General features: G+C 34.2%; 3 protein-coding genes across 5 annotated transcripts; 2 read left to right on the top strand and 1 right to left on the bottom strand.

Moving 5' to 3' along the window:
* Positions 1-7,627: 7,627 nt before the first annotated feature.
* LOC129886718 (UDP-glycosyltransferase 86A1-like) lies at positions 7,628-9,240 on the top strand. The gene is made up of 2 exons (XM_055961533.1): positions 7,628-8,155; positions 8,237-9,240. Exons 1-2 carry the CDS (start codon positions 7,628-7,630, stop codon positions 8,471-8,473), a joined length of 765 nt encoding a protein of 254 aa, XP_055817508.1. The 3' UTR covers positions 8,474-9,240.
* Positions 9,241-11,628: 2,388 nt separating this feature from the next.
* On the top strand, positions 11,629-13,284 carry LOC129900607 (UDP-glycosyltransferase 86A1-like). The gene is made up of 2 exons (XM_055975621.1): positions 11,629-12,157; positions 12,246-13,284. Exons 1-2 carry the CDS (start codon positions 11,629-11,631, stop codon positions 13,145-13,147), a joined length of 1,431 nt encoding a protein of 476 aa, XP_055831596.1. The 3' UTR covers positions 13,148-13,284.
* On the bottom strand, positions 12,429-22,551 carry LOC129900616 (uncharacterized). 3 transcript variants are annotated; one of them, XM_055975646.1, is made up of 9 exons: positions 22,215-22,551; positions 15,803-15,912; positions 14,790-14,995; positions 14,627-14,706; positions 14,409-14,511; positions 14,175-14,317; positions 13,990-14,091; positions 13,511-13,853; positions 12,458-12,546 (listed from the first exon to the last, which is right to left on the bottom strand). In XM_055975646.1, exons 1-8 carry the CDS (start codon positions 22,440-22,442, stop codon positions 13,848-13,850), a joined length of 978 nt encoding a protein of 325 aa, XP_055831621.1. In that variant the 5' UTR covers positions 22,443-22,551; the 3' UTR covers positions 12,458-12,546; positions 13,511-13,847. The 3 variants fall into 3 exon arrangements, with proteins under 3 accessions (XP_055831614.1, XP_055831621.1, XP_055831606.1); XM_055975639.1 differs by lacking the exon at positions 13,511-13,853 and having other exon boundaries at positions 12,429-12,546; XM_055975631.1 differs by having other exon boundaries at positions 13,511-14,091.
* Between the last annotated feature and the right edge of the window lie 482 nt (positions 22,552-23,033).

Genomic DNA, 23,033 nt, shown 5'->3' with positions numbered 1-23,033 from the left:
TGTCGGGCAAAAAATTTATACTTAAAAAGTTATCCGCTCTTTCATCCAGCTTATAATTCACAAGTATTAGCATGGTTGAAACACATGTTATAGTAAACCTTTGGTTTACTAACTCAAATGATTTTATTATTTGGAATGACAGGTTGGGCCATCTCGATTCTAATATGATGCGCAAAATAATTGAGAGTTCACATGGACACTCTTTGAAGAATCAAAAGATTCTTCAATTTAAAGAATTCTCTTGTGCTGCATGTTCTCAAGGCAAATTGATTACTAGACCATCAGTAATCAAAGTGGAAAAGGAATCCCCAGCATTTCAAGAATGTATACAGGGTGATATATGTGGGCTCACTCACCCATCATGTGGACCATTTAAATATTATATGGTTTTAATAGATGCATCTACAAGATGGTCACAAGTGTGCTTATTATAACCTCGTAATATGTCATTTGCGAGATTACTTGCTCAAATAATCAAGTTAAGAGCACAATTTCCAAATTATGCAATAAATACAATTCGTCTTGATAATGCTAGCGAATTCACATCTCAAGCATTTAATGATTATTGTTTGTCCATTGGGATAATAGTTGAGCATTCGGTTGCTCATGTTCATATTCAAAATGGTCTAGCGGAATCATTAATTAAATGTCTCCAATTAATTTTTAGACCAATGCTTATAAGAACAAAACTTTCCATTTCATTATGGGGTCATGTTATTTTGCATGCAGCAAGTCTTGTGCGGATCAGACCCACAAGTTATCATAAAGTCTCCTCATTACAATTGACTTTTGGTCAGGAGCCGAACATTTTCCATCGTAGAATATTTGGATTGCAATATATGTTCCAATTGCTCCACCACAACGTACAAAAATGGAACCACAAAGAAGAATGAGGATATATGTTGGGTATGAATCTCCTTCTATTATAAAATATTTGAAACCTATGATTGGATATTTATTTACTGCATTATTTATTAATTGTCATTTTGATGAATCAGTATACCCAACATTAGGGGGAGAAAATAAGCAGCTGAAAAGAGAAATAGATTGGAATGCATTATCACTATCTCATTTAGATCCTCGTACAAATAAATGTGAACTGAAAGTTCAAAAGATAATTCATTTGCATTGCAAATCAACTGCCAGATGCATTCACTAACCTATCAAGAGTTACTAAATCTCATATTCCAGTTGCTAATGCTCCAATTCGAGTTGATGTCCTAGTAGGATAATTAATTAATGCAAATGAGTCCAAACCACATTTAAAATATGGTAGATCGATCGGTTTCAAAAATAAAAATCCTCAAAAAAGAAAATGAGCAAGCAATCAAGATGATCATGATATGAAATAATCTTCTCAAGAAGAGCGAGGAGACATAACAATTAATAAGACCTTGGGAGAGGTTATGGCGCCCGAAAATGATAAAGAAATTTCAATAAATTATGTCTCATCAGGAAAAATATGGAACCGAAATAATATAATTATCGACAATAGTTTTGCTTATAATGTTGCTATTGAAATAATGCAACAAAATGTGGATCTTGAACCAAAATATGTCGATGAATGTAGAAAGATGAATGATTGGTCGAAATGGAAAGATGCAATTTAAGTTGAATTAGCTTCGTTTGAAAAATATAAAATTTTTGGACCGATAGTCCGAACACCTGAAGGTATAAAATCAGTGGGTTACAAATGGGTCTTTGTGCGAAAAAGAAATGAGAAAAATAAAGTCGTAAAATATAAAACACAACTTGTGGCACAAGGATTTTTGCAAAGACCCGACATTAATTATATGGAAAAATATTCTCATGTGGTGGATGCAATCACTTTCAGGTATCTTATAAATTCGACAGTTTATGAAAAATTTGACATGTATCTGATGGATGTCGTTACAGACTATTTATATGGTTTTCTGGATAACAATATTTTTATGAAAATTCCTGAAAAATTTAAAATATCTGAAATATATAAAGATTTTCGAGAAACTTGTTCAATAAAACTTCAAAAATTATTATATGGGCTGAAACAATTAGGGCGAATGTGGTACAATTGTCTCAACGAATATTTGCTAAAAGAAGGATATTAAAACGATCCAATTTGCCCTTATGTCTTTATGAAAAGGTCTGGATCTGAATTTGTCATGATAGCAGTATATGTTGATGATTTGAATATAATCGAAACTCCTGAAGAACTTTCAAAGGCAGTAAAATATCTGAAAAGAGAATTTAAAATGAAAGACCTCGAAAAGATAAAAATTTGTCTTGGTCTACAAATTGAACATTTTGCAAATGAGATATTTGTCCATCAATCAACATATACAGAAAATATTTTAAGGAGATTTTACATGGATAAAGCACACCCACTGAGTACATCAATGGTTGTGAGATCTCTTGATATTAATAAAGATTCATTTCGACCTTATGAAAATGATGAAGAGTTTGTTGGTGCTGAAATACCATACCTTAGTGCAATTGGTGCATTAATGTATCTTGCCAACAATTCTAGATCAAATATAACTTTCTCAATAAATTGTTAGCAAGATTTAGTTCTTCCCCAACATGAAGACACTGGAATGAAATTAAACATATATTCAGATACCTCCGAGGGACCACAAATATGGTATTGTTTTATTCAAATGAATCTACGTTAGAATTGATTGGTTATGCAGATGCAGGATATTTGTCTGATCCACATAAAGATCGATTGCAGACGGGCTATTTATTTACATGTGGTGGTACAACTATATCATGGCGTTTAACAAAGCAAACTATGGTTGCCACTTCTTCAAATCATGTAGAGATAATAGTCATTCATGAAGTAAGTCGAGAATGTGTTTGGTTAAGATCAATAACTCAACACATTCAAGAAACATGTGGCCTCTCTTTGACAAGAGACGCTCCAACAATATTGTATGAAGACAATGCTGCATGTATAATTCAATTAAAGGGAGGATACATCAAAGGAGACAGAACAAAATATATTTCACTAAAATTCTTCTTTACCCATGATCTTCAAAAGAAAGGTGAAATAGATGTTCAACAAGTTCGTTCAAGTGATAATTGAGTAGACATGTTCACCAAGGCATTGCCAACTTCAACCTTTGAGAAATTGAGATAAAAGATTGGAATGCGTCATTTTTGAGATATTAAATGATGTTTTCATCAGGGGGAGTATAATACGCGCTGCACTCTTTTTTTCTTAATCTAGGTTTTTTTCCACTGGGTTTCCTAGCAAGGTTTTTAATGAGGCGGCGTATTATTAGATGTGTGTACTTTTTTTCCTTCATTAGGCTTTTTTCCACTGGATTTTTTCTAATAAGGTTTTAACGAGACACAATATCTATGGGGATTCAGAATAACTACTATGTATATTATTTTTTTGTAAAGTTTTTAATAAGGCACATTACACGTGGACATCCAAGGGGGAGTGTTAGAAAATAGCAAGTGGATGTTCCACTTTATAAAGTGAGGCCCACAAATACAAATTATTTTCCCCCACTTTTCTTTCCACTCCCCTTTGTCCCCTATACGTTTTTCCCTTTTCTTTCATATAAATTGCCTCGTTTTGCAATTTAAATGGACACACAAATACATACAAAATTCTCCTCTGTTCTCCTTTCTTTTCTCTTACTCTCTCATCCTTATTTTGTTAAGTTAGTGTATTTTATATTATAGCTAATTAGTAATCAATGTAATAAGATTGAATTTAAATTAACACATAAATTATAATTAGATTAGTTTAAATAACTTAAAATATTAACTACATATTTAGGTTAAAACATAAAGTATATATTTATATTAAATTAAAAAAGAAGAAGAATAAAAGAAGAAGAGAGAGAAAAAAAGGAAAAAAATAACTAAACAAAACTACACCCGTCCCTTCAGCCCCATATCCCCACTAACTCACAAACAGACACATGCATGAATTAAATAAAATTAAATTTCAGATAATCAAGAAATAAGTAAATAGAAAAAAATTTATAATTCAAAAAAATTTCACAATAGTTTCAAAAGGAAGTTACACACGTTTTTGAAAGTTTCAGATCCTATATTTTTGAAACTGCATTTTCACAAAATATACCTAATAGATAAAATTGTGTTTTTAAATTTATTTGTTTGCATCAATTTAAATTTTAAATTATTCTTAATTGTTTTTCAATGTTATATAAAAAAAACTTCAAACTAAAAAAAAATTACTAACAAATATTCAACAAATTATTCTAAGATTATTACACTTTATCAAAAATAAAAAACTCACACAATAAAGTATAAATTATTAAAAAAATTGAAACAGTGTAAGAAAAATAAGATATGGAGTCTTTGAAATGTTTTTTTTTAAAATATGAAACAAGAAATAACTTTAAAAACTAATCTAAATAAATGGAAATTTCTCCAATAAAGAAGGAACTGATTTTTAATAAATCAAAATATCGACAACCTGAATTAATTTAAAAAAGAATTTACAAAATAACTCAAATTAATTTATTTGAAACAGAAAAGATAAGAAAATATCCACATCCGTATTTAAAGCGGTTTCTAGGGATAAGGAGTGTCTACTACTTACCTATTTTTAAGCACAAAAGTTCTATTCTTAACATTCTCTTCTTCCTCAATTTTTTTCTTTTCTTAAATATATGTTTTTTTTAATTGCAATGAATGAATAAATATTTTTTCATTTATAATTTAATGTTTGTATGAGTGTTGATTATTAATTTTTTTGTATGTTATGAATGACGTAGAATTTGTGAAATTTTATGTTGTATCCACAAAGAATTTTGATATATATAATAAAAATTAGTGAACTATCAAAGGCTATTGCAATGAAGACATAGCAGTTCTTTCTTGCTTGGTAATGATGATGATCCTCATAGTTTCACTGAAGATGTCAAGTAAGTTTATTGTTAAATGTTTTCATAATCATTAATTATCTTTATTTAAAAAAAGAAAGAAAGAGATGACTGAGAAATGACTTAAATGATGCATTTTTTTCAGATGAAAAGAGTTTTATCGTCAACATTTTAACAAATTTATGAAGCCAACCATCTATAAAATTGAGGGTGAATGAAAATCTTTCAGAGAAAAGAGGAATAATAATTTACATATAGGTAGAAGAGTTAAACCTTATTTGAATTAATGGATTTATAACTTTATGATTATAAGTCAAAATAATAATTTAAAAATTTGAACTTATAATTTTTGACTTATTATTATCTTTTAGACTAAAAAAACACGTGCTTAGAATCATTTTTTTTATCATACTATTACAAAAATGATTAAAACTATTTTTGTTTTAAGAGACTTAAAATAAGTCAATTCACAAATGGGGTAAACATATTCAAAAAATGCTAAAAAAAAGAGAGTAGAGAATTCTCAAATTATCATAAATGCATGCATAAATATTGCTGTCAAAATTAGTTAATATATCCTATCTGACTAATGTATTTTGATAAAAGAATTTTTAAAATATATAAATTATAATTTTATTTACAAGTTTTATTCAATTGCTTAAAAATTTACTTTTCTTCATATTCAATAAATATTAATATTTTTTTATTGCTTTTCTATGTTAAAAAAATGTGAACAAACATATTAGTTAACTAATAAGGTTTGTGTGCAGGTAAGATAAATATATGAATTTGAAATTGTCAATAAATTAATATTTACTAGTTAGTAATAATATATCATCCATCATGTTCAATGAACCAATTGCTTTTTGCTGACATAGCTCACATAACATATGCTAGGTATCTAAAATATGTAACTTTGATGTGACAAAATATTGTGAAGTTGTGAGTTGTAACATTTGTAAGAATAAAAGAGAAAATAGCATTGAAAGAAATTTATGTTAAATATCTGAAAATAATGCGAGTAATTTTTATTTTCTCTCACATTTTTGACTCTTTACTCAATAACATTTCTCAATTATACTTTAACAATTTAATTGGACTAATTAATACAATAAATGGTATAGTCATTGCCAATGTTTTTGGTATAATTTCAATTAATTAAACTTTTAAAAATTGTAAAACGTTCAGCCAGTATGTCAAAATTTTCACAAACTTTGTTCTCATCGTCCAAAATGTTACAAGTCTGAAAATGAATTTAAAATTACTTCCTCTTTTTAAAATAAGTTCAATAAAGAAGAGAAAACTCTTCAAGTTTTTTACCTTTTTTTTAGGAAAAAGATGATAAAGGAAAAAATTGAGAAAACAAAATGATGACTTACGACATATATCAAATTTATTTTTTATTTATTTATTGACACTTGGAACCATAACATAATTGCAAGATTGAACTAAATTTAAACGAATTAAATTGGGCTGAGTTATAAATAGGTGAATCAATAACCCGTTTAAACTTGAACGAATTGGATGGATTGAGTTTGATTCTTGTCATCCCTAACTACAATTATATGTTTTCTAAAAGTGTTTGAATAGTTTCTTTGAAAAACTTGTAATCTTGTATTCGAAAAAATTTCAACCAAACATCATTTGTTCATATGACAGGGGCGGAATAATACATATAAGATGCTACATAAGATGCGAATTGTCAAGTAGAACATGTGTGCCTACTTGTTTAACTCTATACAAATTTAATTTTCTACTTGTACGCACCCAAAATTAAAAGACATAAATATGAGACGAGGCTAATTAAGTTAAATGTCATATTATAATTCTCTTGTCTTGTTGATTAGTCTTTCTTTCTGCAAATAATTGTATCGTATTTTATCATAAGAATTTTATAATTGTCCACATTATCATGTATTTTTTTTCCCTCAAATTATTAAAAGTCAATTTTTGAAGGCGCACTCCTTGTTAGTGTTGTATTTTGTATTCTTTCACATCACATGCTTTTTTTTTCTTACAGAAACAAATCAGACAGTGTCTCTCCTCCCTCTGTATCATTTTTCCAATGTTACTACTCATTTCGTTTCAATTTATTTATCTGAATTTGATATTGAGCGTAAGAAAACAAAAAAAGAATTTTGAATCATGTGGTTTTAGATTAAAGATATGTAAAATGTATGATCTTAAACATGTTAGATAGAAAGAATTAAAGAATAGTCAAAAAGGAAAAGTAAAACAAACAAATCGAAACAGTATTTGTTAAACGAATGTAGAACACAAGTCGACGTTACACTAAAAAAACGAACACAGAACACGAGTCAGTATTTATACAAAATAAAAATAAATACAAGACACACACTTGGTATTTACACACAAACAAGAACGAATGCAGAACACAAACCAGCATTTACACCAAAAAAACAAATACAAGACACAAGCTTAGTGTTTACGCACAAACAAAAATAATGCAGGACACAAGCCGATGTTTACATCAAAACACAGTTTCTGTGTCCTGCATGGCATAATGGCCCATCTCAAATCTTTAAATTTCAAAGTGGTAGCCTAGGAGAGGCTCCAAAATTCATATAAATGCAGCTATAAGTCCAGCAGGACACCAACTTAGACAATTACTAACACTCAACACTTCTGCATCAAAAAGAACATATATAAATCAACCATCTCCTATTTACTTCTTGCCTGCAGTCACAAGTTCTATGTTAGTACTACACTTTGCTTTCTCAAAAAAAGGCAACCATATTCTCCTATATTTTAGGACTAAAATGGAGCTAAAAAAACACCAACAGCCACATGCAGTACTGATACCACTTCCTTTTCAAGGCCATATAAATCCATTCACACATCTTGCCATGAAGCTTGCCTCAAAAGGTTTTACCATCACCTTTGTCAACACAGAATCAACTCACCAGCAGATAGCTAAAGCTCAGTCTCTTAAACATGACGACAACCCTTTCTCCCATGCAGAGGAATCTGGTCTTGACATTCGTTATGCTAAAATCAACGATGGTTTTCCACTGAATTTTGACAGGAGGGCCAATGCGAGCCAGATCACGGAAGGTCTCTCTCATGTTTTCCAAGCTCATGTCGATGATTTCATTGAAAATCTAGTCCTCTCGAAATCAAATCCACCAAATTCTTGTATAATAGCTGACAGCTTCCACGTATGGGGATCAACGATTGCCAAGAAATATAATCTTGTCAATGTCTCATTTTGGACTGAACCAGCAACAGTGCTTACAGCTTTCTATAACACCGACCTGCTTAAGATTAATGGCCACTTGGGCGTCATGGTATGAAGCTATTACTGTCTAATTTCTGACTACATTATACATAATCAATTAGCTAGAGTTATCATTTTTTTTCCAGATAAGTACGATGACACCATTAGCTACATACCAGGAATCCAAGCCATTAAACCAGAAGATTTACCTTCATATTGTCAAGTTGATGATCCAAAAGCGAGTAAATACGTGTTCAAGTGTATTGAAGATGCACAGAAAGCGGACTTTGCCATTGGTAATAAAGTGCAAGAGCTAGAGTCTTCAACCATCTCGGCCTTACAAGAGCAGCAGCCATTGAGAAAGAAACATTTTGCCTCTCGGATTTGAAGAAGAAACTGCAGATAGAGGATTGGTTGTGCCATGGTGCTCTCAATTAGTAGTACTATCACATCCAGAAGTTGGAGGATTTTTGACTCACTGTGGGTGGAATTCAATCTTGGAGAGCATATGGTGTAAAGTTCCAATGGTGTGCTTTCCTGTTTTGGCGGATCAACTTACTAGCAGGAAATTAATTGTTGATGATTGGAGGATCGGTGTGAATCTTTGCACTAGAGGATTGATCAGGAGGGAAGTAGTAGCGGAGAATATTAGAAAGATAATGAGTAAATCAGATGAATTGAGGGAAAATATAGAGAAAACAAAGATGATACTTCAAGATGCACTTTCTGATGAGGGTTCTTCAGAGAAGAATCTCAACCAATTCATACAAGACATAAAGAACAAGATTCTTCAGAAAAATTGAGCTTGCTATCACATTCTCACTTACCAATTACAATTCCGCAAAGCCAGAACATAGCAAGTGATGTATTTTTTTTTTTTTTGAAGTAACTTAGCAAGTGAGGTATTAGTTCTATGATGTTTCGGAGTGAATAACAGAAAAAGACATACATTTACTAGTATGCCGTAAACTAGTCTGGTCAGCTATATGAATCCTCGCTATTTATCCTGTTCCATTTGAACCAGTTGAATAATGACATGGCATAATTGCAAAAGATTTGCTTAGCAGATATATTTACACCAAACATATTGCATGTCAATATCCTCTATATCCCAAGTTCAATTGCCTGATAATGACAACAGAAACTACGTCTCAGTCCAAAACAAGCTGCGATCAGTTAAATGAATCTTCCTCACTGATCAGAATGTCTTGACAATGACAAGGTGAAAAAAGTTTACTTGACAACACACATCCTTTACTTCCTTTTCACAGTTAAATTCTCTTCCAGTACAGGAACAACGATATTTTTCCCTTTGGAAGCTTCTCATACCAAACTGCACCTTCATAGTAAGGCAAAGAATATCATCACCATCTTGTGAATTTTGTTCATCCTTTTCTACATCTCATTATACAACCTCAGCATCATTCATTTATTTCACGAGACAAATTGCCTCTCTGCGTGAATACATAGAAAAAACAGCTTAATCTTTCATTTTCCCAGAGGAATCTAAGGGACTGACATTCTCCACTTCTTATGCATCACTGATTTAGCTCCGTTAGAGAAAAATTTAAAGGGTTAAAAATAACTACTGTTTATCTCTTTTTAAAGTTCTTAAGCTCATGGAATGCTTGTAAGCTCACCTTCTCACATCAAAACCACAGAGTAGTGAACTTTCCATGAATCCACACTCTTCGTAACAAAACCAATGGATCAAAGAAATCTCACTTACTGCAGCTTCTTGCATCTGCATGAGCAAAATATTTAGACTAAAAATTGAAACAGAGGGAGTAATATGGTTCTGAATAGCGTATAGCATTGAAATTCTCAATTAGCAACTGAAAGTGAACAAGTAGTTCAGCATTGCTCTTAACTAAGGTTAAGTAATTACATATTTACACCATCACCAAACCAATATATAGCTCAGTAGTCCATCAGCAGTGTTGTTTCTAGGTGACATTTGAATAGGAAGTAGAGATTAAATTTTTTTATGAACTAGACAATTAGTGGTGATGAGATTTGAATTCAGGATATTTGCCTACTTTGATACTATGAAACAAAATTGAGTTTTAATCAACCTTGAAAGCTAACGCTAACTCAGAATGTGAGAATTGTTCAAGATCATATAAAGAGGCACATAATATCTCTTTACAAGCAACACGAAAATTTCCTACAGGGTTACCCTCCTAGTACTATTCTCGCCTAAGGGTGCTTAACTTCAAGGTTTTGATGATTCCAATGCATTAGTGTTGATATGAATTCAATTCTTTGTGCGTTCAATATTGAGTTTCCATATTATCTTGTTTACGCTCTAACTGTCGGATCCAAGCTTGCAAAAGGGTGTTAGTGATCCTACACTACTTGATGGGATAACAAAGCAAAATTGTGATGTAAATAGATGAAATAAATCAAATTTTTTGTTCAAGAATGAAATCTTATTGGAATCATCCGATTTTGTCTATAGCAACGTTTTGTTGTATGGAATTATGTAATTGTCCACGTCAATGTGTTTTTTTGTCTTGTTTTTTCCTTAGATATTTATTCAAGTCACCATCTCTCTTTCCTCTATGCATTTTTCTGAGATTATTATTTCTTATTTATTTCGAAAACAATCTCTCTACCTTTATAAGGTAGGGATAAAATCTACATACAGAACTATTTTGTGTAATTTCTTAGGGGCGAATTTTGTAAGTGGGTAAAGGCGGATATTTTTTGTTACTCTGACTTAAGTAATCATACATGTAAAAGTCCAAAATTAAAAGAAATTACCATCAAAAGTCAAAACCATACTGTTAACATAATATATTAATCCCAGCCCAACATAATCAAAAGGAAGAAGAAGAAAAGTTTGATTTTTAAAGGGACCAGACAAAAACAATCAATCAACTATGCAAGGCAATTATTGGAAAGGCACACTTCTCTATGTCTATGATGACCAATCAAGCACTAACAAATCCAATTTCTCTATATTCTTGCCAGGCCATACATCATTTTGTAGTTTCCAATAAGAACATATTAACCGAAAAAACTTACCCACAACCAGTATTTACATCAAATAAATGAATACACGACACAAGCCGGTGTTTACAGACAAACAACTACAGGCCACAAGCTGGGTTTCACACCAAACAAACAAACAACTGCAGGCCATAAGCCAGGATTTATTTTTTTTAATGACAAGGGAAATCCGCAATTGCTATTTTTTGGGTGCGCACATCATAAAATCCCGCTCTTATGTAATAGCTCCCAAACAAAAGACATGTCATATCTCATTATCTTTAAATTCCTAAAGGATGACCTAGGAGAGACTCCAAATTCAAATAAATGCATCTATAAGGACAGCGATACACCAACTTAGACAATTAGTATTCAACACTTTGCATCAAAGAACATAAAGCCACCATCTCCTTCCAATCTCTTACATAAACACACAAGGCATCCATTCTCCTATTTACTTTTTTCCTTGCACCCCCTTGATGTTATATTAATAATAATACACTTACCTTTCTCAAAAAAGGCATCCATCTCCTATAGTTTAGGACTAAAATGGAGCTCAAAGAACGCCTACAGCCACATGCAGTACTTGTACCACTTCCTCTTCAAGGACATATAACTCCATTCACACATCTTGCCATGAAGCTTGCCTCAAAAGGTTTTACCATCACCTTTGTCAACACAGAATCAACTCACCAGCAGATAGCTAAAGCTCAGTCACTTAAAGATGAAGAAAACCCTTTCTCCCATGCAGAGGAATCTGGTCTTGACATTCGTTATGCTAAAATCAACGATGGTTTTCCACTGAGTTTTGACAGGAGGGACAATGCAAGCCAGTTTGTGGAAGGCCTCATTCATGTTTTCCAAGCTCATGTGGATGACTTCATTGAAAATCTAGTCCTCTCAAAACCAAACCCACCAATTTCTTGTATAATAGCTGACAGTTTCCACGTATGGGCATCAACAATTGCCAAAAAATATAATCTTGTCAATGTTTCATTTTGGACTGAACCAGCAACAGTGCTTACAGTCTACTATCACATGGACCTGCTCAAGAGTAATGGCCACTTTGGGTGTTATGGTATGAATCCAATATCTTCAAGCTATTACTGTCTAATCACAGACTACATTACATAATCAATTAGCTGATGAGTAATGATTTTGTCCAGATAAGTGTGAAGACACCATTAGATACATACCTGGAGTCCAAGCCATTGAACCATCAGATTTACCTTCATATTGTCAAGATGCTGATCCAAACACTGTGATGCACCGTTTTGTGTTCAAGTGTATTGAAGATGCACAGAAAGCGGACGTTGTCATTGGTAACACAGTGCAAGAGCTAGAGTCTTCAACCATTTCGGCCTTACAAGAGAAGCAGCCCTTCTATGCAATTGGGCCAGTCTTCCCCACAAGCTTCACCAAGAGAATAATTTCAACGAGCCTGCTACCGGCATCAGATTACACCAACTGGCTCAATAGCAAACAAGATGGCACAGTGTTATACATCTCATTTGGTAGTCTAGCTAATTTAAGTAAGCAGGATATTCTGGAAATAGCACAAGGCATTCTGATAAGCAAGGTAAGTTTCATTTGGGTGCTACGTCACAATATCTTAGTATCCGGAGAAAGAAACATTTTGCCTCTTGGATTTGAGGAAGAAACTACAGGTAGAGGATTGGTTGTGCCATGGTGCTCCCAATTAGCAATACTATCACATCCAGCAGTTGGAGGATTTTTGACTCACTGTGGGTGGAATTCAATCTTGGAGAGCATATGGTGTAAAGTTCCGATGGTGTGCTTTCCTATTTTGACAGATCAATTTACCAACAGGAAATTAGTGGTTGATGATTGGAGGACTGGTTTGAATCTTTGCACTGGAAGACTAATCAGGAGAAAGGTAGTAGCGGAGAATATTGGAAGGATAATGAGTAAATCAGATGAATTGAGGAAAAATATAGAGAAAACACAGATGATCCTTCAGAATGCACTTTCTGATGAGGGATCTTCAGAGAAGAATCTCAATCAATTCATAGAAGACATGAACAACAAGATTCTTCAGAAAAAATGAGTGGTCCACAAGAGCTTTGCTCTCAGCCTGTCACAGTACTTACCACCTTTGATTCTGCAAAGCCAGAACTTAGCAAGTGTTTAGTTCTAAATTATTGTTGCAAAGTGAATAATGATATGATATACAACAATAACTAAGCCTTATACTAGTTGGGTCAGCTATATGAATCCATAAAATTTCCTCCCCGGTTGTATGATGGCATCCATAATTGCGGGAAAAAAAGGACTAAGCGATTCATTCATCCCATAAATGTAGCATGGCGATATCTTCTACATTCAAATATTGAATGTCTGATAATGACAAGGTAAAAAACATTTAATTGACAACACACATCTTTTACTTTCAGCCTTCAAGTTGACTTACTTTTCACAATTAAATTCTCTTCCAGAGGAACAACAATAAATCACCCTTGAGAAGCTTCTCAAACCAATAATGCACCATCATAGTGTAAGCAGACGTTAAAACAGCCCCAAGCTTAAGAGAACAAACTGCCGGAGTAACAGAAAGAATATGGCCATCTTGTCAACTTTTTGCTCATTCTTTTCTGCATCTCATCGTACAATCACAGCACTACTTAATATGTTTCACGAGATAAAGTGCCGCTTTGCATGCATAGCTAAAAAATGACTGAATCTTGAATTCAAAGGAATCTCAGGTGCTGAAATTATACTCAAGCATTCTACTTCTACACGTAATTGATTTAGCTCTGTTGAAGGAGAATTAAAGGGTAAAAAATTACACATGTTTATCTGCTTTTTTCAGTTTCTTAAGCTCAAGGAACATAAACGTAGCTGTTTGCAAGCTCACTTTCTTCCATCAAAACCACAGGGTTAAGAACCTACGTGGACATGAGGCTTCTGGAACTTCCCATGAATCCATACTCTTCGCATGATCTTCCCATTCCGTCGATTCACTGACTGGACACAACAATATTCAAGCTCAAGCTGCAAAAAGGTTCATAAATATGTTAAAATGCCGTCAAAATTCCTGTCTATAGTTCCACAAAGTAGCACATAGGAAATAATACCTCGGTGAATCCTGTGCCGCAGAAGAGATCTCGCACATTATCCAAGCAAAAAAAGTAAGACCTTGTTCCATCAGTACGCATGTATTCCCTGTATCCTACTCTTTGCTCTGGCTCGAACCGAAGCATGGTCATATCATAAAGACCTGAGTTTCACGTTCATCGAATTCAGATACTAGAAGAAAATCTAAACAGATCCCATCATTCAAAAGATACAAACTTAGGCCAGGTTAATACCATAATCCCTGAATAACAACAGCCCTCCGGGCTTTAGAACAGAGAAGCATTCTGTGATTGCTCTCGACATCCTGTGAAGTGGCACTGCTGATAGTGTAAATATCTGGCACATTACGAATAGAATATCCATATACTTAGACATTTGATTTTTGTAGAAACCAATACAGTTGTGGGAGAAAAAGAGCCTTTTTTATAGACATAATTACGAATGTACATACTAAGGTAACAAAATCTACTCCACCAATGCAGTTATTGTTCTTGGCAGATGGGAAATCTTGCTTACTGTAGCTTCTTGCATCTGCATGAGCAGAATACTTTCATTTTAAAAAACACCTCTCTGCATATACAATGAAATGCAGAAGAATTGATACATTTACTGACCTGCCATATTCTGCTTCTGGAATAAATTTTCATAGCAAGAAGTGCAGGCTAACCAGTTTGGAAATCCGCTTGCAGAGAAATCACATTGGAATGGGTAAAAACGTTCTTTAGCTAAGTTTATATTAGCAGCTTCAATATTCTCTTTAGCCCTCTCAAGAGCCTCTTTGCTGCAGTCACAGGCATACAGAGAGATGCTCTTGTTTCCACTAAAGAGATAAGCAAAGTTTCAGCTTTGAGATCAGACTAATATGGTTCTGAATCTTTGCATATAACATTGAAATTCTCAATCAGCAAGTGAACAAGTAATCACGTATTGTGTTTGGACATGAAATTGTGGCTACTTCCAAGTTTAACAAAAGAATAAGATGACAAACTTAGAAATAGATCCACTAAATATAATTAATTATGAGATATCAAAATAGGACTACAACAACAACACATACCCAATGTAATCCCATAAGTGGGGGCTGGGGAGAGTGGTGTGTACGCAGCCTTACCCCTACCCTGTGAAGGTAGAGAGACTATTTCTGATAGACCCTCAGCTCAAGTCAAGCATATCAAAATCAAGTAAGGATAGGAAATACAGTAATGAAGAAACCAAGCTAAGATAAAGGTGAAAGAGAACAGTAGCAACAACAATAACATGGTAACCGAAGCAAAGGACTGGGGAGCGAAACAGCAGGTAATAATAGGACTAGTGGCTTATAATTATGCACCTTAAAGAAAGAGAACTTTGGTAGTAAGCTTCCTCAGCTCAAGTCAAGCATATCAAAATCAAGTAAGGATAGGAAATACAGTAATGAAGAAACCAAGCTAAGATAAAGGTGAAAGAGAACAGTAGCAACAACAATAACATGGTAACCGAAGCAAAGGACTGGGGAGCGAAACAGCAGGTAATAATAGGACTAGTGGCTTATAATTATGCACCTTAAAGAAAGAGAACTTTGGTAGTAAGCTTCCTCAGCCTAAAAGTGTGTAAATAATTAAGTCACTCAAGGCAGCTGAAGTTCTACCGTAGTATTGCCAGAGCTGTACTACCATTTCCACATCCAATCTCCAAAACTGTCGAGCATTCCCCGCAAGAGGCTAGCTCTGGAAATTCCTTAAGCAAGTACCGACGCTCCTACATGGAAGAACTTATGTTAAAGAAAGAATGCAAAGTGGAATATAGGTTTTTCTAGAGTTCAAGGAAAGGCTTGCTCTTCTTGCTGCAACTGCCCATCAGATCAAAGTACTGAAATATGCAACCAAAAATAAATAATAAATATCCATACAAGCAGTGATGACCATTAGTCTTGAAAGACAATAACATGATGATGTCATTTGAAGAGAATAATAGATGAGTTTATGTTAGAATAGGATTAGGTATATACAATCCTACTTAGAATAGGAATAGTAATAGGAATAGAAATAATAAATAGTATCCTACTTGGTAAAGGATTGCATTATAGTGTCTATAAACAGGGTCTCTTTGTAATAATGTAGAGACACAATTCAGTAATATTCTTCTCCTATATTTCTCACGTGCTATCAAAGCCTCTACAATCTTGGTAGAAAATCAAAGAGCTTCCGCTGCTGGCGGGCGGCTATTACCCATATATGTGCCCGTCTGGCGAATGGTTATGTTAACAAAGTAGGGCCAATGATATATGCATGAACCCCATATTCAGGGGAAGAAAACTCAATCAGACAGGTCACCGTGCATCAATTTTCGATGACTTTCTAGAGCATTTTTGTCAACCCCATATCCGTCAGTGTTTGTATAGCACCGTGTCAGCTTTTCCAGTGATTTTCTTATATCTAATTTGTGTAGCACCGTGTCATCTTTCCGGTGACTACTTTTTCATATTTAATTGTGTAGTACCGTGCCATATTTCTGGTGACCACTTTCTCATATCCAATTTGCGTACTCCCGTGCATCTTTTCGGTGACTGCTTTCTCATATCTAATTTGCATAGCACCGTGCATCACGTAAGACCACTTCTCATATTTAATTTGCGTAGTACCATGGATTTTTCAAAACTACTTTCTCATATGTGAGTTGCATACAGTGTTATCAAAGACACCTTAAGCGCGCTTAAGCCCTGAAGCAAGGCTCAATTCGTGTTGAGCACTTCGCCTCGCTTAATGTGCATTTCAGTATCGTCATCAAGGTTCTAAGACATATTTTTCCTTGCCAATGAACCTCTTCTGAAGAGACAACACTAAACAATTGATATTTCACTTTATCGTAAATATTTTTCAATTTCTTTATTCATATACTTGTCATTCATGCTTATAAATTATTAGTCTTGGACTAAACACATATATTTGTATTGTTTCTCCTTTTGAGCCTTTTTTCATTAAAGCCAACGGTTTCTTTGCGCTTACAGCCTCAACGAACCTTAGAACTTTTTTGCGCTTTTTGCTTTTGATAACACTGGTTGCATAGCAGCGTGTTTCTTTTCGGTGATTCCTCAAATTTGATTTGCATAGTTCTATGTGTCTTTCCGATGACTCCTCAAATATGATTTGCATAGGGTCGTGCCATCACTCTGACTCTACCCATATAATTTCTCCTTTTTAGTAGCGTCGTGCCGTCAATCAGATCCTACCCATATAATTTTCTTTTTCAAAAGGGTCGTGTCATCATTCCGACCCTACCCATATAATTTTATTTCTCAGATTGTGACCACTTTCAACCATCAAATCTAGCAATACGGCACATGAGCATGTTTTGGTCAGTTTTATGGTGACTTTCTTGTTTAAGATCTACTCATCCCTTGATTTCGAGATAATGCATATATTTATATCAAACTTCGGGCACAATCTGTTTCAAATTTACTTTTGCCAAAACAAAAACAAAGAAGGTATACTCATATATCTGGGCTGAACTACAATGATATTTGTTCTCCCATGGCTAAAATAACATATGTCTGCCTTTGCCTATCAATGGTTGTCGTTCATCATTGCTCAATCAGTTGGACATTAAGAATGTTTTCTCCAGGTGATCTCGAGGAAGAAGTCTATACGGAGCAACCACCAAATTTTGTTGCTCAGGGGGAGTCTGGTAGCCTTGTACGTCGATTGTGTAAGTCACTCTATGGTCTGAAACAGTCTTCTCAAGCTTCATTTAGGAAGTTCAACACTATAATTTTATCACTCTATGTTTTATCGACATTATGCATCAAATTCAGTATTTCATAGAAGACTAAGCAATTTAGATTGACTGGCATTCTGCATCAAATCCAGTATTTCATGAGAAGACCAAGCACATTGAGATTGACTGTTAATTTTGCGAAGTCGAGTGATCAATTTGCAGATATCTCACCAAGCCCTTCATCGGTGCTCGTATTAATTATATTTGTAACAAGCTAGTTACATATAAATTGTATGTACTAGCTTGAGGGGGAGTATTACAATAGGAATAGGTATAGGTATAGGTATAGGTATATAAAATCCTACTTAGAATAGGAATAGGAAAAGGAATAATAAATAATATCCTACTTAATAAAGGATTGTATTATAGTGTCTATAAATAAGGTCTCTATTTAATAATGTAGAGACACCATTCAAAAATATTCTTCTCCTATATTTCTCACAGTTTAAAAATTGAGATTTACAGCTAAAAAAAATAATGATGAGCCAATGCCTCAACTCATTCTAGTTGACATTTGAGAAAAATAAACCTTGCACTTCCGTCTCTTTTTGAGCAAGAAATTATCTTCTTAAACTTTATATACGTTCTTATGATACAAAAGCATAGTTCTTATGATACAAAAGCATAGAGACCATTGTTGTACTACATTCTAGTAGATGTAATGTAGAAGTTGTGACAGACGAAGCCAAAAATTTTAAAACCTCACTCTTGTTTTCCATATTTTGATGATCGGAAAGAGCAACGTTTTTAAACAATTCTTTGCTAATTATCTGATATATGAATACTAGTAATCTTAAAAATAGCACAAAACTCTAAACTGGTGCCCCAATACTTGATGTCTTGGAAATCACACCTTTGGACTTGAGATTGAATCCCTGTTAACTCAGCTGCCAAATCTTGCTTACAATCCTATAAACCGTGGAACTTAGACCTCAAATGCATACTTATAATGTGTGAAACTCGTAAGACACCCCAGGAGCCTCATGGATTAAGCTTCATTGCCCAAGTGAAGGGAGGACTTAGTAAGAGAAAGGGAGAGAATATAGAGCTTCCTAAGAGAAAACATTTGCATGGAGTCTATCATTTTGAGCAGAGACCATGCTTTTATTAGAGATCTGTTGAAGAGAGATTTGCCTGGGAGAGAAATGTTTTACAAGTGATACAATGCCAACCATTAAAGTGTAGCTTCTTGGCCAAGATGGGCAATGTCAAGGCCTAGATTTGTACACATACTTTGTTTTCTGAACTAGGTCTTCTTAACAGTCCAAAACTTGAGATTTGAATCATTGAGTTAAGTGGGCCCGCAATCTTAAATCCATGGAGCTAGCCATAGTCCAACCTCTAATCTAGCCATATTATAGCTTTTACTCTTACCTTCCTATTGTACCTCTTTGTCATTACTGTTGTGTATACCGCTTTTTCTATAGCTTCTCATATCATATCTTTCATGTCATAGCTCGTCATAACATTCCTCTCCTTTCATAGCTCCTTCTATCATACCTCTCAATTCATAGTTTTTCATACCAATACCTATTCATTGTAGTTTATGTGATGAATAAAGTTAGACTTGGTAGAAGACAATTAGAATTTGCAAGGATCTCACTATTAAAGGTATAAGTGTTTTCAATGAGCTTTGAGGTTCAAATATTGGGACGAATCTGTTTGACAAGGAAGAAAAATCGAGCTCAAAACTCTGGAGATGAGCTCTGGCAGGGCTGCACACCCAAGAGAGAAAGGAACGAAGAAAGATGGTTGTTAAAAGTTTGGTATAGGCAGTGGGGTGCATAGTCAGGAGAAAATGAAAAATATGGAGCTTCAAGCTCTGTGGTCAACTTTAGCCATTGTGTTTCAACGATCAACTTCTAAACTGCTTCCAAATTTAGAAACTTCTCTACATATGAAAGCGGGAGCATCAATATCGGAGTTTATAGCTAAGTATGTTTGATTCACTTGTGGGCTTAAAATCGCAATCCAACTCACATAAATTTTGGGCTGATTAGACTTAGATCACCGAGCATACTATGAGCATCATCCAAGGGGATAGGGTGTTATCTATCTCTAGAAGAGCATTCCTACTATAACTCAATCTCTCCATAGTAGCTGTGAGCAAGCTGTCTGTCAAGATGGTATTGGAATATACACCTTCTCATATGAAACTATCTCCATAGGTCCATCCTCTCACTTACTCCTACCTAAGTCCTTATCTGAGTTACTCATCAAATTCTATTCCCACATCAACTCCAACAATCTTTTATAGCCATAGGTTCAAAGTACGAGACACGAGGTCTCTAGGATTAAAAGCAAGTCCTAGTGGCTAAGCCAGATGTCTATGGACCCAATCTCAACTGACTTTAGGAGCAAGGTTCAAATCTTCAACTCTTGAGGCACAAGATTCTGGTAGTAAAAATACTAACACTAGCCACTCAATTTATGAGCCCAAAATTAGGGTTTGATGGTGCATATCTTGGCAAATGAGCTATGTAGCTAATCGTGATCATATTTCAGAAATTAGTTTGAGTAAATTTCTTCATATTGGATTTCCTGAATATGAAGTACTTTGCTCTTTAATGTACAATGTAGTATGTACACAAGTTTTCTTATGAGAAGCTCACTTATCTATTTCCTGTCTAGGTCCTCATCTACCACCCAGGAATTATACTAGCGTATGTTCGTTGTATGAAGTATAGAGGATAGGAAGCAAGCATAGCAGCTGAGTCATCTAGAGAAGGATCTAATTTCAAATCTTGATGTATGACATCCAATCATAAAACCTTGAAGCAGGGACAGATCTACTCAAGAAATAGTGGTACACATGAACCCATGGTCTCTCCGACAAACTAGGTATTTTATGTACATATTTTCTAGAATTAATCTAATATTATGTGTTGGCACACATGCTCCAAAAGGGGTGAATGGTGCACTTGATTGAATGTTGAGTTATTTATCTAAAGGAACAAGGATCAATTCCCGCTTAATACATTCTTTTGTTTCTTTCTTTAGTGGTGCACCCATGTACTTGAAATTCTAGATCCTCCTCTGCCTTGAAGTACGTGGTTTGGGTTCCATACTACTTTAAGTACTGAAAATGCTAAAAATAGCATACCCATGAGCTCAAAGATCATGGACCTTACATATCAAAAGAAGAAGAAAAAGAGAAGGATCATAGACCAACTACCTCAGCAATAAAGATCGCAAGTGTTGGATCAATTAATAGATCTGGCCTACAGAATTGAGTATGTGCACAAAAATAGGCTCTGGTACAGTGTGCACAGAATAGTATCTCGAAATGAACATTGCTGGTACAACTGTATCCTCCAACCTCAGTAAAAGTACACGGTATAAATAATCCTTCAAATACAAAGATTTTAATGCTCTCTCTCTCTTCTGCCTAGGTCCTCACTGACATAGGTATAGGCACACCAGGAATTTCATGAGTTTCAAAGGTCACAAGTGTGCATTTGACAGACAATGCACAAGATCTATAGGATTGGAAGCAAACCTTGAGGCTGAGTGAGCTATCCAACAGTCCAATGTCAAACCTAAGGTGCGCGTTTTCAGTCATCAAACATTGATTGGCGAAGTTCAGGTTCCATACTTTGTTTAGTACTAACAAACACTTCTGTCAAATTTCTTTTTGACATTCCTCCAAGTTCACCAAATTGTTTCCCACATTCATGGCTACTCGCATTTCACAACTAATGATCAGTGACAACTGTGTGGATACAGAGTGTTAGTTGCAGGTTCAGGGAACCCAATAGCTTTTGCTCTAACTTTGTATAAATCCACTAAATAACAACAACAATAGCATACCCAATGTAATCCCACAAGTCGGGTCCGGAGAGGATAGTGTGTTCGCAAACCTTACCCCTACCTTTGTGGGGTACACAGGTTGTCTCCGATAGACCCTCTACTATATATCCACTAAATATTTACAAATATTTGATTGTGAACCTAGTTATTATTGCATATTAACTTGGGGTTGCTACAGAACCCATAAATTTCAAATCTTGATCCCCCTATGAGTAACAAGCAATCATTTCCCACTAAATTATTATTGCATATTAACTTGGGTTGCTACAGAACCCATAAATTTCAAATCTTGATCCCCCTATGAGTAACAAGCAATCATTTCCCACTAAAATTACTAAAGTTCAAATCTTTCAGTAAAATCTTGGGGTTCTGCCACTTTTCTAATGCAGCCCCACTAAACATAACCAAGGGAAGAAACAAAATATACAAACGCAAGCTTGACACGATACCAACATAAACAGTGAATTATTACTTACCTTGAAGAATTTTCCAGTGGAATGGCGAGTGTGGAAGTTGTTCCATGCTTCAGAATCTTCCTGCGGGGAACATAAAGACAAAAGGGTATGTTGATTTTGGGTGATGGAATTAGGAAAAGGAAGCAAATGGTGAGCAAGAGAAGGATTGTTTTCGATCTCTTGTCGAAGTTGGTCCCATTCAAAGTCCTTCGAATAGTAGTTTGCCGCTGCCTTAATTTCTTCTCCCATGGCTGCTTCTCCTCTTTCTGCTCCCTCTCAATAGGTGTTTGACATGAAAAAGAATTTATTTTTTTCCCGAGTTGAACTCCAGAAAATTTAGGGAAAATTTGGAACTAAATTAATAACATAAAATGTCCTTTTTTAAAATTATATTTTCAAAATTTAGCAGCCGGTACAAACAAAGGTTTTTCAAAATTTGAACCGAAAGTATGCTATAGAAATATTTTTTCATACGTTGAGGACAAATAATAATTCAGGCGTCAAATAAAATTTAATGACAAGTTTAAGAAATCGGCAATATATTAAGCATAAAAAGATCAAAAATCTTGTCCCAGTCATAAATGTTTAAAGACATTTTTTACTCTTTCTGGTTTAATGTATGAGTTTATAATCTGCTAAAAAATTGAGTTACAATGATATTCCTCTGATTGAAATCCTTTTCATCTATGGTTCATTAATTAGTTTTGAAGTATAATTTGGTCTTTCTTATATTTTGCTTGTGACTGAAATCTTTAGGACTCTTGATTTCTTCGTGTGTTTACTATATATTTTGAATCATTTTATTGAAAATTTTAGCTCCGATAATACTTATAAATCCAA

Source organism: Solanum dulcamara, chromosome 1 (genome assembly GCF_947179165.1).
Source record: "Solanum dulcamara chromosome 1, daSolDulc1.2, whole genome shotgun sequence".
NCBI classification, from domain to species: Eukaryota; Viridiplantae; Streptophyta; class Magnoliopsida; order Solanales; family Solanaceae; genus Solanum; species Solanum dulcamara.
The sequence above is the reverse complement of the archived record's forward strand: the minus strand, read 5'-3'. Positions and strand labels throughout refer to the sequence as shown.

What these genes read in the sequence shown, in the direction of transcription:
- LOC129900616 (XM_055975631.1), bottom strand. Translation starts at nt 22,442, where the DNA reads ATGGGAGAAGAAATTAAGGCAGCGGCAAACTACTATTCGAAGGACTTT. An exon ending in CCAGAAGCAGAATATGGCAG is followed by an intron (nt 14,707 to 14,789) that starts GTCAGTAAATGT and finishes CTGCTCATGCAG; the next exon opens with ATGCAAGAAGCTACAGTAAG. An exon ending in GCGGCACAGGATTCACCGAG is followed by an intron (nt 14,092 to 14,174) that starts GTATTATTTCCT and finishes ACCTTTTTGCAG; the next exon opens with CTTGAGCTTGAATATTGTTG.
- LOC129900607 (XM_055975621.1), top strand. Translation starts at nt 11,629, where the DNA reads ATGGAGCTCAAAGAACGCCTACAGCCACATGCAGTACTTGTACCACTT. An exon ending in TGGCCACTTTGGGTGTTATG is followed by an intron (nt 12,158 to 12,245) that starts GTATGAATCCAA and finishes GATTTTGTCCAG; the next exon opens with ATAAGTGTGAAGACACCATT.
- LOC129886718 (XM_055961533.1), top strand. Translation starts at nt 7,628, where the DNA reads ATGGAGCTAAAAAAACACCAACAGCCACATGCAGTACTGATACCACTT. An exon ending in ATGGCCACTTGGGCGTCATG is followed by an intron (nt 8,156 to 8,236) that starts GTATGAAGCTAT and finishes TTTCCAGATAAG; the next exon opens with TACGATGACACCATTAGCTA.